The following is a 15627-nucleotide window of genomic DNA, read 5'->3' as shown; positions in this document are numbered from 1 at the left end:
TACACACACTTATTTAGTACGGTTACAGGAAAAAAAAACTTGATTATAATCTTTATTTCGTTAACACACTTAAAAACGTTATGTAAAGATCTTGATATAATTATTATTTCCTCTTTAATGTGACTTTTCCAATTGCGTTATGTTCAATTTTGACCGCTGGGGCGAGCAAAAACAAAACCTGCCTCTTGACCACAAACTGCTGTATAATTAATAGTTGAATAGTGATTAAACAATAAAATGCTTTCTTTGGTGATTCATGTGGGATATTAGGGTGGCAACCTTGCAGAAAAAAATCATGTAATTTTTTTTCAATGATCGCTACCTTCATAACCCGCATAAATCGCCAAAGATTTTTTTTTGTATATTTACATCTTTCTTTCAATATTAATAAATTGATTGAAGTGAAAAAAAATGATGTAAAAAGTTAGTTAATTAACTTAATCACTGTTAATGTACATCAGTACGTTAGCTAAAAGAAACGACCAAATCGTCTCCTATGGAAATTTGAGTCTCAGAACTTCATAATAATCGGGCTCGAAAGCACGATATCATATAGTCGATAAATTAAAAAGATCTAACCTCAACACGACGATGTAAACGAGATTGTATATTTTAGAAGATTTCGTGTTTACTCGGTAAGATTTTACCTTGCCTATAGTGTCAAAGCAAGCTTTATACAATAAATATTAAATAGTGATATAACAAGGGATGTGCACGGTTCTTCTTTAGTGTGTATGTGTGTGTGCGCGCGCGTCGGGGGGGAGGGAGGGGGGGTCACAATTACTGTGTCTCTTATCACACGGTTTAACATATACGTATTATTTCGTTCAGTAAAGTTACGTTAAGTGGTTGTTTTGATGCTATATTCAGATCATGTTTCGGAAACCAATAACGATGACATGGCGGAGGTCGGTGTTTAGTGCAAGATCTCGGTCTTTGAGTGGCGGATCAGAGTTTTTCTCCGGAAGTGGGCGGGTGACCATGCAACAAGACGAGTCCTCGGGAATCGCTGTAGTTACTCTGGATAATCCGGGAAAAAAGAACGCCTTGTCAGGTAAGTTTGTGGACGCTATCCACATATTTAGTCGATTAGAGAAAGACATATTGTTTTTGTTCTATTTTTTGTGTGTAATTTTTTTATTGGGGGGGGGGGGGGGGGGGTTGGTTTGATTTTTTTTTTTTTTTAGGTTTTTTTTAATTTTTTTTCTCTCAGTTTTCAGGACGTGTACTTTTCCTTGTATATGAACATTTACTTAAAAAATGATTTTAAATTAGCAATATATTTATACTTTCAAATGGAAAATTTCAGCAATTTTTACTCGGTTGAAATTTACATTCTTTTCACCTCTGAGTTTATTTCAGCTGATTTCATAACCAGATTTAGTGACTGAAATGTGTGCTTGTTATAAAACATATATAGTTATAATAATGTCTTTACCTTTATAAATGTTGCGGATTAAGAGCAACCATGCATTTTGTTGCGCTATGCAGTTAAATATTACTACACATGGGATTTTTATATAGTATTAAGCAATTAAACATGCTCAAACTGTATTTTGATGATTTGTATAGATATTTACTGATATTCATTAATTTTTTCATTTAATTAATCAAGGGTCAATGATGGCAGAGTTTGAGAAAGTTACCCAGAGATTGGAGCAGTGGTCCAGCGGTAAAGCTGTGATACTGAGTGGTCACGGGGGCGACTTCTGTACAGGTGTGGACTTAGACTTGGTCAGAAATATCCTTCATTCGGAAGGCGGTCAAAAGATGAGTTCATATTTACACGACTTGTTGACGCAATTTTCTAACCTTCCATTAATAAGTGTCGCAGTGATCCCTGGGATAGCCGTAGGGGGTGGGGCAGAACTGACCACAGCCTGTGACTTTAGATTAATGACACCCGGTTCAAAGATTGGATTTGTACAAATCAAAATGGGCGTGGTTACTGGATTCGGGGGCGGGACCAGGCTGACTAGGATCGTCGGGCGGTCGCAGGCTCTCCGTATGCTGTGTTCTGGTAAAGTATACAGGGCCGAGGAAAGTAAAGCTATGGGACTAGCTGATGACATTCTGTCAGGAAAAGATGACAGCGTTGAAGAGGCAAAAGACTGGATTAAGGATAACTTCCCCCATAATACAGAGATGACCAGACAAATGAAAAAGATCATCATAGGGGCTTCACAGCTGGACAGTCGGTGTTCTTTACAGAATGAAAGAGACATTTTTGTGTCCACCTGGGGACAATCTTTACATGTGGATGCAGTGAATAGCAATATTAAACATAGAGAATAAAGTTATATTGTATTACATGCTTGACTATACCGGTATGTGTTGGGCTCAAACATCGGGCTCGGCATACTGTTCTAAATGATTTATTCCTGCGACTTCTTGGTTCAGTTGGACATACTCCTCGCCCTTTACACAGCAACATGCTTTTTTAAACATCCACCAATACGTATTTCATCTTGAGACATCAAATTTATTTAATCACTTACTAGATATTCAAATACATTCTTTGAAATTGAACAATTGATATAAAGTGTTTTCAAACAAGAGGTACATGTTAATTATGTATCTTAAAATATTACATACATGCATAAGCACAGATTTGTTGGTAAAATTTATTAGTTGAAACACGTTCTCATGATAAACCTTAATATTTGATACATTTCTCATACTTAACATTTTTGCGACATTTTGGACCTTGCTATTTCCATATCAATAACAATTGTATATTGTTTAAACAAAAAAAACCCCAGTAACATGTCATTTCCCTTCCTTAAATATATATATACATGTATTATGAACCTCCAATGTCCTATAAAGTAGTTCTTTAGTTTCTTCATACGCGCTGTGTGAAAAAGACAATTGTTGATTAATACATGAAGTTTGCGTGCATGAGCGGAAAATGAATATTGCTTATAAATAACAACTTTCGAAATGCTGTCAAAAGTTCTGTTTATATACTTAAATGGAGAACTTTAATTCCATAAAAATTGATGTGCACTATTTCAACGCTCAGCCAAATACCAATATCACATTCAACCGGTTTAATTATCCTCAATTCATGTGGGTAAGTACCTCGTCCTACATGGCCATATCAAAAAAAAAATTGTTCTGAGTGATGTTAGAAATAACAAGATTTTAGCAATAATTGTGTCCATACTTTTATGAAGTATCGTATCTTTTGCTATCAATTTTATCAAAGATGAGCTGGCTGACGGCCTTGCGATTTGGCTTACCATTGGCCAATATCGGAAACTCTTTGACGCTGATGATAACGGATGGGACGTACAAGTATTCGTTTAAATGGTCTTCAGCCGAGATATTGAACTGCTTTCTGAGGTACCGCTGCATACTCTCCACCGAGTCCTCACCCTGGGGTCGATAAACCACGGCGGCGCTGGGAACAAAGTGCCCGGTTTCTCTCTCCTTTATCGGAACCACAATGGCCGCGATGACATTGCTCTTTGACTTAATGACGTCCTCGATCTCTATAGGATATATCTTCCTGCCGAGCACTTCAATCATTTCTTGGTTCCGTCCCTCAATGATCAAAGAGTTGTCCTTTGTGATGTACCCACCGTCATCATGGCTGAACCATCCACTTCGTATGATGTACTCTGTTAGTTCGGGAGAAAATGTGTGATTGAGGTACCCCGTGAATCTCCTGATGGTCCGGATCCATATCTTCCCGCGTTGACCGATCGGTTGTACGAACCCCTCGTCATCGGTGACTTTCACCTCGACCCCGGGGTCAGGCCGACAACTGACGACCCCCTGGTTCACAAGTGGCTTGTCGTCTACGGTGTAAATTCTGGATCCTATAAGTGCCAATTCCGTGGTACCGTATATATTTTGAAATTCATCACAAATTTGACCAACACATTCCAACATTGAGGACTTAACCACCATGCTTCCTGTACTTATTCTCTGTATCTTCAAAGGGAAACCGTTCTTTATAATCAAATCCAGCACAGATGGAACTAAATATGCTTGTGTTGCTTTCTCTTTCGTCATTATCTTACATGCTGTTTCAACTGCATCAGCCATAGAGGACGTATGTAATGCATTGGTCATTGTAACTCGGGTTTTCCCACCGCCGATTTCCCAGCACGGGTGCCCTGCTGCCCAGAAAAAGGCCCTGTCATTGTAAAATACCGCGTCCTCGTTATTTGTTTGGTATACATTAACACAATGACAGGCGAAGATAACTAAGGCATTGTGTGAGTACGGTATGGCTTTAGGGAGACCCGTGCTGCCCGAGGACAGCAAAATAATCGCCATGGCCTCCGGGTCTATCCTTGGGAGATCCACGCCAACATCTCGGGAACACATATCCACAACGTTGTGGAGAGAGGGCAAACCCTCGTTGTGGTTTAAAAGAATAACTTGCTGTAACCCCAAAACCTTCCCCGAATCTAAGTCTCCAGATTCAAGACTCTCGTCAATTATGTTCTTTACATATTGACAGTTTTGTCCTCCGGTACCTGCATCTATAATCAGTAGTTTCACATCTCCGATACTTTTTAACAATGCTATGATTTGTGTTTCGTTATGCTGAAATGGCAAACACAGGGAACACCCGCCCGCCATATGTACCCCAAAATAAGCCACAAGCCACTCTGGGACATTTCTACCGCTGACGCCGATGATGTCACCCCTCTTAACTCCCATCTGGACCAGTGCTTTTGCAAACTTGGTTGCCCTGTCGTAAAGATCTCCGAATGTAAGTACGTACCGTTCATTGCTCTCGTAAAAGAAAACACACGCTGCTTTATTTGGAGTCTCGACTGCTCGCCTTTTTAGTAAATCTGGAAAAGAAGTGTATGGAATGTCCAGAACAGTGTCACATTTTAAGTAGCTGCCAGCCATTTTTTTTTTACCAAGGGATTTTCACAGTCGTACCGTAGATCGTACAGAACTAAAACGCGATATTAATCTATTTACAGCAACGACTGTCATTGGTTTTTAAGCATTGTACAACACTGCTGCATAAGTAAACCAACTATTTATAATAAAACCATGTCATTGAATTTAATTTGGTCGACGGATGTTTTGTCTGTTGAATTGCATACATTAGGTTCATTACATTTCTGACTGTGTCCTACTTTGACGTGACCCTAAATTTAGTCTACTGCCAGCTTATAACAGTACGCTCGAGTCAAATTTCTTTTCTATATCAGGCAGATAACCTGCTTGCATTGTTAGTTGCATTTTTGTAGGGTTTATTTTATTTTTATCTTAGTGTAGTTTTACGACCATTATAATTACCAATCATTATCTTTGTAATAACAAGAATAGCTTACATCTACTACATTAGGGAGATTCATACATATTGCATATTACGGTGTTATAACGACGTGTTAACATCCTTAATTTCCAAAAGCCTGATTAAATAGTCATTTTACAATCATTTGCCTATTTGTAGGGGTTTCATTATTACTCAATATTGTATTTAAAATATCAGCCAAAATAGCTAATGATTCTAAATCTGTTGTCAAGTGCAATGAATAAGAACAAAATTTTACCATGTAATTCCGTTTAAATGCATTCTACATTCATGCATATCAATAAAAACAATATATTGTGCATAGGAACAACTCTACAATGTAGAAAAAGTTGGAATGAAACAAAATCAATAAAATGAAATAAACATTTACAGTTTTAAAGTTCAGTTTATATTTGAGTAAAATAGATAGCCGAAAGGACTTTGAGGCCATCAACGAACGTTAGTTAAGGTTTTGTAAAGTTGCGTCCATCTTTCTAAAGGACGTAGTTATTGATTTAAATTTTAAAAGACGTTAGGAATCAAAACAAAGCGTCAAAGGCGTGTGGCGAACATCCTTAAACCACGTTCTAATATACTAGTTCATGTATGGTAAATCACGTTCTATATATTAATTTATTTACGTTAAATCACGTTCTATATATTAGATTATGTATGTTAAATCACGTTCTTTATATCAGTTCATGTATGGTATATTCATAAGAAAATGTGTTTTGCGTAGAACTCTTTAGATGTGATCAAAATAAGTAGATATACCAGAGCGCGACTACTTGTTGCCTGATGGAAAGCTATCATCATTTTATCACCATGAAACTGTAACATTACTTTTGATTTACCTCATGCAGATGTTAAATTAATTTTTCTACACAAAAGCCAATGCGATTTAAAATTTTCCTCTTTTCAGGCTATTCAAAACTATAGATGTTCTTGTCAAAGTAAAATGAAATTTCCTATAAATTACGCATTTTTGAAGCCATTCCCCTTGACAAGTTCAACAAATTATACGTTCCTGTAACAATTGAAACCAATCAATGATTTATTGATTGGTTGTTTGATACATTTACGGAAATCAAATGATTAGAAATAATTCAAAACAAATACTGCCATTTTCTATTTGAGTTTAATCTCAGGTCACACAATGCGTTGTCTTGACATGGACTGCGAACTGAACACTAGTGTGGGGAGAAAGCACATACATATAGTCCTCATCAAATCAAAACAACCAAAGCACCAAACAAGTGTTACATATAACAGCCAATAAACGTGTCCATATGCACATGAAAACAGTCAGAATTGAGGAATACATCTCTCATTCGTTACCATTCTTTCTCTCTCTTTCTCTCTCTCTCTCTCTCTCTCTCTCTCTCTCTCTCACACAAACACACACACACATAAAAGTCTAAATTGTTGGAAACAAAACATACGTCTCGCATTCCTTTTGCAAAAGATTCCACTAAAACAATATTAAAGCGCGTTCATTATAATAGAATCAAATTGCACTTATATTTAAAGATAATTGCACATTAAATATTTGGATCACACATTTATTCAGCTAACTGACAGCGATAATTATAATACTGTAATTACTTAATAACAATTCAATAAATTACACAGTGACGTCATTACACATCCGTCGTCGTTTTCTTTTGTAACCCTGGTAACGGCATATCGAGACTGAAATGATCACTGACTGTTACGTGATCAATGTCAAGTTCATCCAGCAAGTCAAGGTCACTGACGGGGTCAGATATAAAGAAGTCGTCGTCACTGGTCATCCCCGGCCGGTAATTGTCGTACTCCGACTCGTACGCCGCCGATCCTGAGTCCATGTTGAGGGCGGGGTCACTCTTAGACATCTCGCTACTGCTAGCGATGGACGACAGACTCAGGCTCTCGAGCCCGAGGAGATTTCTGCCAGCGAGATATTCCTCGATCCGAGCCTGATAGTAGGGGTCTACGTATTCCCGCGTCATTTTGGGACTGCCGCATGTTGATGACGCAGCCGATGACGCGTTGTCCTCTCGATCACTCGGTATATAATCCAGACTTTTACAGGGCCTGACTGGCATTGTAAAATTTCCACGCCGCTTGACTTGAAATGAATTTTGAGCAGACGGAGACTTTGATGAACCATCCTTAGCAGAATTTTGTTTTAGTTTTATTGGAACTGGAAGGCGTGTTGGTTTCCGTTTTGAATTTTGTCCAGTTTGTCCTTTAGATTGAGACTTGTTTAGCAGTTTATCCTCTACTTCTGTCTCTCCGGTTCTGAACGGTTGGGACCGGTTATGCTTGGAAGAGTATTCATTAATTTTATTCGGTTGTTCCCCAGCCAACTCTTGAAGTAATTGGGTCAAGGATGAAGAAGCAGCAGAACTCAAGACTGGAAACTTGGGAGTCGGAGGTCCATGGGAAAAGCTAGAATATATAGTATCACTAGACCTGGAGAAATTTCGATCTAAATTTGATATCATAAAGTCGGTGTTAGCGAGGAAGGCACGGGTATACTGAGTGTAGCAGTCGTCGGCGGGACACGAGAGCTGCTTAACGTAAGCGGGCCTGGAAAGCTTCAACTCGATTGGCTGTAACAACACGACTGACGAGTGCTCGCTGAACGGCTTGGAACTCACAGACTCCCGGTCATCGTCAGAGTACAGAACAGGTGTAAGAGTGTCCTTCCGATTACGTAATGACCGGGGCCTGACCCGGGGACTAGAATTACTTCGCTGAACCAGAGCGTTTGGTTTCACCTCGGCCGTCCTCTGCGAGCTCGCTCTCTCGGGTTGCATTCTCCTGACCGGTAATGGCGGAGGCTGGGACTCTGACTGCTGAAAAGCCTCGTCCTCAGGACTCGACATAATGGACATGGTTCGTCCGTCGATGTTGGCGACCAAAGCAGGGGAGGGCGTCAGCGTGGACTGTGAGGAAGTACTGCTGGCTCGCGACCCTCGGGACACCCTCCGGCCTCCGTCAAGGTTTGGCTTAGGTGGAATAGGAGGTGGTGGGGGCGAAATCGAACACCGGGAGTCTTCTTCTTTCGTTCTATCAAATAAGCTTCTTTTCGCTGGAGACGCCATCGGACTCTGTCTTGGAGGTGAGGCGAAGGTTTGGGAGGAGCCGTGAAGAGGCGATGGGAGTTTTCTGTGAGGGCTGCTGCCTTGCTGATGACCGGCCTGATTAGGAGCGTGGAAAGCTTGTTGAGGACTCAGTGGCTCACGATAGGTGGCTGTCACAAAGATGTCATCCGACGGATTTCTATTGTGTGAAGTCTCGTTGCCGTCCAATCTGTTGGACTTTCTACGATTTGGATTTGAAGGACTGACGACTTGATTTAGTTCTCTCAACATATTGGATATCATCATTCTGCTTTCTTCAGGAATCTCACTGGGATCCGGTCTGTCGTTATTGCTTTGGTTAAAGAAAGACGGGTTTGCAAAAGGACTAACTGGTGGAACATTCTGAACTTTTCGGGGTTGTAGACCAGGCGCTGCTTTCACAGACTGTCGTAGCTCGGGAACAGCCCCTGCCATTACAAACGGAGTTGGCCTAACCATGGGTACCGTGGGACTGACCACCTGGCAGGGTTTGGTGACAGGCGGTCCTTTAGACTGACTCATCGGCATCTGTGTCGGTTTTCTGATTGGTTGCACAGAGGCGTAGTGGGGCGCCGTGTATTTCTCCTTGTGCTGCGTCCTGTCATTGGGGTCAGCAATCCCACTAGTAGAGGTGATATTACACATACTGTAGGCACAGGGGGAACTTGTGCTGCGTGGAATTCCGGAGGGGGATTGATGATGGCCCACTATGTTGCTATCGCTGATGTTCCTGTGGATTTGTTTGTAGTGATCCCCGCCCCGAGTCTGTGGCGGAGGCGAATGGGGCAGAAGCGGACTGTTTACACTAATAGTCTCGTCTTCAAATATGGGGGTGGCATATAGATCGTTCATTGGATGGCGTGAGGAACTATGACCAGGGTAAGAGTTCAGACTGCGGACAAAATGATCGTTTGGCTGTTCGGAAGTACCTGGACTTGTCTTAAGGTTATCAAACATGGAGTTCTGCAGAGGGAGGACATTCTGAGTTCTCACATTCATGAAATGTACAGCAGGAAGTTCTGGGGAATCCATGCGCGCATAAGTCACCTCAGACTCCGTTTCAGATATGTGACCGGAAATGCAATGTGACAGAGCATTTGCGGACGGTTTGCGGGCCGGATATTTGGGGCTGTCAGAACTGTTCCTCCGTTTTCGATTTAAACTTCCGGGAGGAGTCGGCATACTTTTAGCGGGTTCAAAGTTTAACGGCAAGCGATTCTGGGACCGTAGAGACTCATTCCTAGATATACTTTCATGTGACGACAGACTGGCAGCACTTGGATTCCGTACGATGAGAGCTCCTGACGCCGACTGGCCTGTCACGTGACTGTTGGATACATTGCCCATGCTGTTGATGCTGGGTGACCCATTAATCGCCGACAAACGTGATCCAGACTTGGGGATGTTAGGCGAACTTGGGGAAACACCAAGAGGTGGCGAATTTGGAATAGCTGCTGTTGATAGTCGCGGCGATGACGCAGTCTGAAGAATACTGCAGGGCCTCCTCCTGCCAACTAGTATGTAGGTCACCATGTCACCTTTACCCTTAACCTTAATCACCCCTCGACATTGAAATTCATATTTCTCGTGCAAGACATTATACACATCTTCTGTCACCTAAAACAAGAGGAAATGAGTGCAGTTTACGTGAGTGATCATTTTTTAAATGATAAAAGGTATTTAAAACTATTTCAGTGAAGCAGACAAAAATCTCTGTTTGCGCAGGGTATAAGGTTCGGGGCCATAAAATAAACGGAACATACAGAGGATCAGTGAGATGGACGTTAAAGTGTCTTGTTTAAGTTTTATGGCCCCTGAACCAGGTGTGATACTTTACCTGCACGAGGTCCGGTTTCCCCGTGCTCTCCATTCTACTGGCCACATTCACCGTGTTTCCCCAGATGTCGTACTGAGGCTTCTTGGCGCCGATAACCCCCGCCACCACCGGACCAACATTTATACCTGGAAACGAACAAAACGTTATCAGAACCTGGCTTTTACAAATTCTGTAAAAAATATTTGAATATAATTTAAACAAAGTTGAATTTTGGTTAAAGAGATTCCTGATAATATATAAACTGCAGGTTACTTAGTACCTCGCGTTTCATTCGTTTTACATTAGTCACCGAAATCCTTTTTATCATAGACACCCTACAATACAACGATAAACTATCACCAATCACTTACCGACTTTGAGCTGGAAGTCGTTGTACGAGTTCTCATTGATGACTTTCATTTTATCCATCATTGCCAGAACAAACTCCACCAATATCTCCATGTAATGACTCATAGAGCCACGTGTTTCCTGGACAAAAAAAATGATTTAACACCTTAAAATACACTGATTTCATATAATTGCCTAAAGATTTTAAATTCTATTATGAAACCATATTACCTGTATTTTGTAATCCGGCATCAGACCGACTGCGGCCATATAGGTACTACCTATGGTTTTGATTTTGTCGATGGCACGGAAACGAGGCTCGTTCAAAAGCTGAAATATGTCGAGGAAAATAAGGAAATACAAAATGCATTCTTAAATCAAATACATATGACAAAAGTATATGATATCGAAGAAGATAAAACAATATGAGCTGCAATTTTCATGCTAATTTTTTTTTCACAAAAATGTTATTTTCTACTAAATGACCAAAAATATCATGGTTTATTAATTTCTGTTAGCCTTATTTTTGTGGGAAAAGCCGTTAAGAAGCTTTAATTGAAGTAAATTTGAATAATTTTCGTCCTGTACAAAAATTGAACTGCTATATATTCCTTAGAAGATAAATCTTTCTTCTCACAAAATAAATGATTTTTTCAAATCTTATTTATCATAAAAGTTTAAGTTACATGCAGACTTAGCATACTAGCAGAGCAGGTTTTTGCAGCGAAATAAAATTCTAAGAAATACAGCTCAGGCCTAATAAAAAAGTTGTGTGTTTAGGGTAACCCGACCTAACCTACAAAAATGCCCCTATCCTACCATTTTTAGTTGTCTGTTTTTATCCGATTGTGAATTTTATATTATTTCTATTAAAAAATCCATTTTTAAATATTTCACAAACAAACATTCTTAGGACTCATGCAGAAAAAAAAATGATAAAATTAAAAAAAAATCCCTACCTAACCTAATTTTTTCATCAGTGTTACCCTAAACACACAATTTTTTTTATAGGCCTCATATTGCTTTAAACTATTTCATACATATAATTGTTTTATTTTGTATTTTTATTCACCTCGTCAAAATCCACGATGATTTCGTTGAGCACTCTCAGACACTCCATGCCCTGGTTGTTGGCGTCTAGTTCTATGTAAAAGTTAGAGAAGTTCGGAATGGACGCAAAGAATACGCCCACTTTAGGATAATACTGACTGTAAAGCTCCTGAAAACACAAGAAGAATTTTGTATAGTTGTATACGTTATATTAATGCATGTATATAAACATCAGAAGTAGTTCAGTGTTTTATCATAGTTCAATTTCAGATGAAATTAATTATGAAGGATTTATGGCCAAATCTTTATGTGACCCTTGATTGATTTTCAAATAAAGCAAACATTAAGATATCTTTCAGGTGATTCACTATAACACTTTAAAATATTTTCTCAAATCAGCAGAAAACAACTTGATAGAATATTGCGTGATAAGTAACAGGTCAATTAGATAAATAAGCAATTTTGAAAAAAAAAATAGGATTTTCTGATTGAAATTCAGTAAAGAGGAAAGAAAGCATTACGCGGATTTAACTTGGGACCTGTTGTTTACAAACCCGATACATTAACCACTTATGATAACCTTTAAATTGATATATTCTATTCCTATTCTTAACACTGTGCCGGATAATTATTCCAGTGCCAAGGTGGCATTTTTGCACCCGTTTAAGCTGCATATAACGAAAAATTCAAATATGCCATATGATAGACCATTGCTTAAAGAGTTAACATCCACTTTTTTATCATTGTATCTCACCTGCCAGGTGAGATATTTACCTTTCAAAAATAAATTCCTATAGGAAAATAATTTTTCCCATAGGAAAAACAATATTCCTATAGGTAATTTGAAGTTTCCTATCGGAATACAAGAACTTCCCATAGGAATTTCAAATCTGATAGGAAAACTTAATATCCTATAGGAAATCTACATTTCTGAATCAAATTCCTACAGGAAATACCATTCACCTATAGGAAATATCATTCCTACAGGACTTTTATAAAATCCTATAGGATTGTCAATATTTCCTGTAGGAGAACCAATTATCCTATGGGAATTATCATTTTCCTATGGGATATTAATTTTTAAAGGTAAATATCTCACCTGTCAGGTGAAACACACTAAAAACAAAAATGGTTATATACTCTCTAGACAATGGTCTATCATTTGGTATACATGGATTTTTCCGAAACTGCATCTTAAGCGGGTGCAAAAATGCCACCTTGGTACTGGCATAATTATCCGGCACAACGTTTCTTGCTTTTTGTGTATTTTTCTATTTTTTAACATTTACCGTATTACATTCATTAATACGTTGATTTTATTTAGATCTGGTTTTTAATGTTGTGTTGTCTTACCGTTTTCTTGCTAGAAGTATCTAAAAAATGCGCGGCAACGTGCGCCGGAAGTAGATTGCACAGAATCCGTTTGTTATTGTTCTGGACTTCCGTCATCCCGATTTTCTCCTCTGTGGCCTGGGATTTCCAGAGGAAGTCGATCCGTGACGTCCACTCCTGCTGGCGACCTTGTAAGTACAGGGTCAACATGAATACGATTAACACGACAACGCCAGTGACCCGTGTCGGCACGTGATGTCTGCAAAATACCAAAAGAAAATAATGATTATACTTCTATTAAAATTTCTAAAATGATCTCTAAAAGCCATAAATGAGATTGTCTGTTCACGCATAGTGAGCTCTGGTTTTATTTTGAAAACACTGACGTAAACCTCGACATTAAATTTTATATATAACGAGAGCTCGGTGTTTCTTCTTAAAAATCAAGATGTATTTTAACAAAAATCGTCCAATAGGACAAAACTAGAAGTCACGCTGTATAAAAGCTTTTTGATATAAAACATGTTCCTACCTGTTAGCCATGTCAAACGTCTCGAAGATGTCCCGGTGTGTGATCTCCATGACAACGATGTACACGGCCAACATGACGGCCATCAAAAGGAACTTGATTCCCGCCGCTAGCTTCAGGAAAACGGAAACGGAAATAAAACTCAGCACGCCGGCTAGGAAGATGTATTGTGGGTAATCACACGAGAGGTGCATCTTTCCTCCCCCACTAAGGCCATTTAAGGTCAACTCCTCAAACAGCGTGGAGGAACGACAACAAAACTGAAATTTGAAACATAAGTTTCGTAAAGTTTTTCAAAGAGGAAGTTTACAGTCTCAATTTAGGTTTTGAACTTCTAAATATATATATATATATATATATATTGAAAACCAACTTTTAATTGCGTGCGAGAAATGTTCATGAGCCTGTTTGTCGCAAATATTTCTCACCGCGAACCAGTCTTCTTGTTTTCCATACAATGTACATTTGATCGCCAAAATTAGTTTTAATTATCTCCCTAAATCTCGAAACAAAGTCTTCGCGAATTAAGGTTGGTAACCAGTTTGTCTAAATGCTACTTACAATGTTTACTTGGGACATGGAGTAAATGAGAATAATAGTCGCCAGCATTATAAATAGCCTAAGTCCAGATGATTTCCGAATATCAAACACTGTGCACTGTAAAATAAAGGCACTCAAATTCAATACTAAATTCAAAAATAAAAAATAACGTAGTTAATGTAAGCAAAATAAAGAACAATTTTTTTACAAAAATATATAATTTGAAAAATGATTCGGTGGATAAAAAAAAAATTCGTTTTATCTATAGAACTATAAGCAGATTTGACGGGAAAAGAAGTTAATAACATGTAATTAAAAAAACTAACACAAGAGAGAATACTTATAACATCAATTCATGCAAGGGAAACTTATAACCAGTAACGTATTGTTGAAGAACAAATTCAAAGTAAAGCATGACTACAGACTTATCAGTAATTGTAAAAAGAAAACTCGAAGCAAATTTTAACAAATAACCATCTGCCAAAACCAAATCTGACATTAAGGGGAAAATGAATAACCTGCAATCTTCCCAGAAAGACCTGTAACAACATCGCTTCATCAACTTATGGTTAAGGATAATTGTCTCTCTCACAAGGGAAGTAACTCTTATTAAGGTGTATGAATATTACTAGTACCTCTAAGTCAATTTATCAAGTTCCATGATATGATCATCAGAAGAGATAACATACAGGTGTATATGGAGAGGTGGTGAACCTTAAATATCATATATATCTGACAAACAGTGCTTCAAATTTACAGGACATCTGTTCTGTGTAACACCAGACAAATGAACAGTGCTGATGGGCTTATCCTTAAATCTATGAGGATAAAGCTCCGCGTTAAAAAGGATTCAGTCGTAAATCAGCTTTAATCGCTTTAATTGTATTCATACATTATATAATCATAACTCTATGTATTCCTTGTTTATGTCGGTGGTGAAATACGAGTTTGTTGTTTGTATACCATGAAACTTCTTTCGATTTTTACTGTTATTCTTATTTAATTTATGAATTCACGTGGCTTCTGTCAACAAAACACTTCAAAGTCTGTATATGACCATAGTTTGCGATGTCACTGAATGAACTATTCATTTCATGTTTACTTATTTTTTCTGTTAAACAGCATGTGTTATTTTTTTTTCTAAAATGCGAGATTGAACTTAAAGTTGGACAACCATACTCAATAATCACATGAGGTCGATCAATAGTGACGTATGCATTATCGTCTGCTTACTTTGAGTTTGACGCTGAGAATGAGAATCAAAACGAGGGCGATCCAACAAAATGTTGTCAGGAAGAGAATCAACAACAGCAGAGTTCTGTAATTAATAAAATAAAATTAAATGAGTTGAATGATATACATTATATAAATGCATTGAAATATATAAGGAGTAACATAACCATAAATTGAAATAAAGCTTTTATTTTAATTTAACATAGATGTGAAACACAAAATTTTGATAGTTCACTTGATGTTTCAAGAACGCTTTGAGGAACTGAAGAAAAATCCCGAAGTGTGTTCAGATTCTGACAGAATGTATTTGTGCTCTTTTATAATTTTAATTTTGATTCAGTTTTCTTTGTCTTTATATCTACTGCAATATTCCTTTCGACTAATTCAACTAGAA

General features: G+C 38.3%; 3 protein-coding genes across 5 annotated transcripts in view; 1 reads left to right on the top strand and 2 right to left on the bottom strand.

Moving 5' to 3' along the window:
• Window positions 1–546: 546 nt before the first annotated feature.
• On the top strand, window positions 547–2310 carry LOC128164236 (ethylmalonyl-CoA decarboxylase-like). Its single transcript, XM_052828004.1, has 3 exons — window positions 547–635; window positions 871–1054; window positions 1616–2310. Exons 2-3 carry the CDS (start codon window positions 874–876, stop codon window positions 2293–2295), a joined length of 861 nt encoding a protein of 286 aa, XP_052683964.1. The 5' UTR covers window positions 547–635; window positions 871–873; the 3' UTR covers window positions 2296–2310.
• Window positions 2311–2461: 151 nt separating this feature from the next.
• Window positions 2462–5779, bottom strand: LOC128164234 (uncharacterized). Its single transcript, XM_052828003.1, has one exon. It carries the CDS (start codon window positions 4876–4878, stop codon window positions 3172–3174), a length of 1707 nt encoding a protein of 568 aa, XP_052683963.1. The 5' UTR covers window positions 4879–5779; the 3' UTR covers window positions 2462–3171.
• A 615-nt stretch (window positions 5780–6394) lies between these two features.
• LOC128162932 (adenylate cyclase type 1-like) overlaps window positions 6395–15627 on the bottom strand; it is a 36974-nt gene continuing 27741 nt past the window's right edge. For all 3 annotated transcript variants that reach the window (XM_052826360.1, XM_052826361.1, XM_052826362.1), the window contains exons 13-21: window positions 15234–15318; window positions 14022–14117; window positions 13464–13720; window positions 12953–13190; window positions 11622–11768; window positions 10781–10879; window positions 10573–10690; window positions 10223–10347; window positions 6395–10002 (exon numbers count right to left, since the gene is read on the bottom strand). In XM_052826360.1, the coding sequence (XP_052682320.1) occupies window positions 6916–10002; window positions 10223–10347; window positions 10573–10690; window positions 10781–10879; window positions 11622–11768; window positions 12953–13190; window positions 13464–13720; window positions 14022–14117; window positions 15234–15318 (4252 nt within the window). In that variant the 3' untranslated portion in view covers window positions 6395–6915. The remainder of the gene's footprint in view (window positions 10003–10222; window positions 10348–10572; window positions 10691–10780; window positions 10880–11621; window positions 11769–12952; window positions 13191–13463; window positions 13721–14021; window positions 14118–15233; window positions 15319–15627) is intronic.

The sequence above is a fragment of the Crassostrea angulata genome, chromosome 9 (assembly GCF_025612915.1).
Source record: "Crassostrea angulata isolate pt1a10 chromosome 9, ASM2561291v2, whole genome shotgun sequence".
Taxonomy (NCBI): domain Eukaryota; kingdom Metazoa; phylum Mollusca; class Bivalvia; order Ostreida; family Ostreidae; genus Magallana; species Magallana angulata.
This window is presented reverse-complemented; position numbering and strand designations above follow the sequence as displayed.

What these genes read in the sequence shown, in the direction of transcription:
- LOC128164236 (XM_052828004.1), top strand. Translation starts at nt 874, where the DNA reads ATGTTTCGGAAACCAATAACGATGACATGGCGGAGGTCGGTGTTTAGT. An exon ending in AAAAAAGAACGCCTTGTCAG is followed by an intron (nt 1,055 to 1,615) that starts GTAAGTTTGTGG and finishes TAATTAATCAAG; the next exon opens with GGTCAATGATGGCAGAGTTT.
- LOC128164234 (XM_052828003.1), bottom strand. Translation starts at nt 4,878, where the DNA reads ATGGCTGGCAGCTACTTAAAATGTGACACTGTTCTGGACATTCCATAC.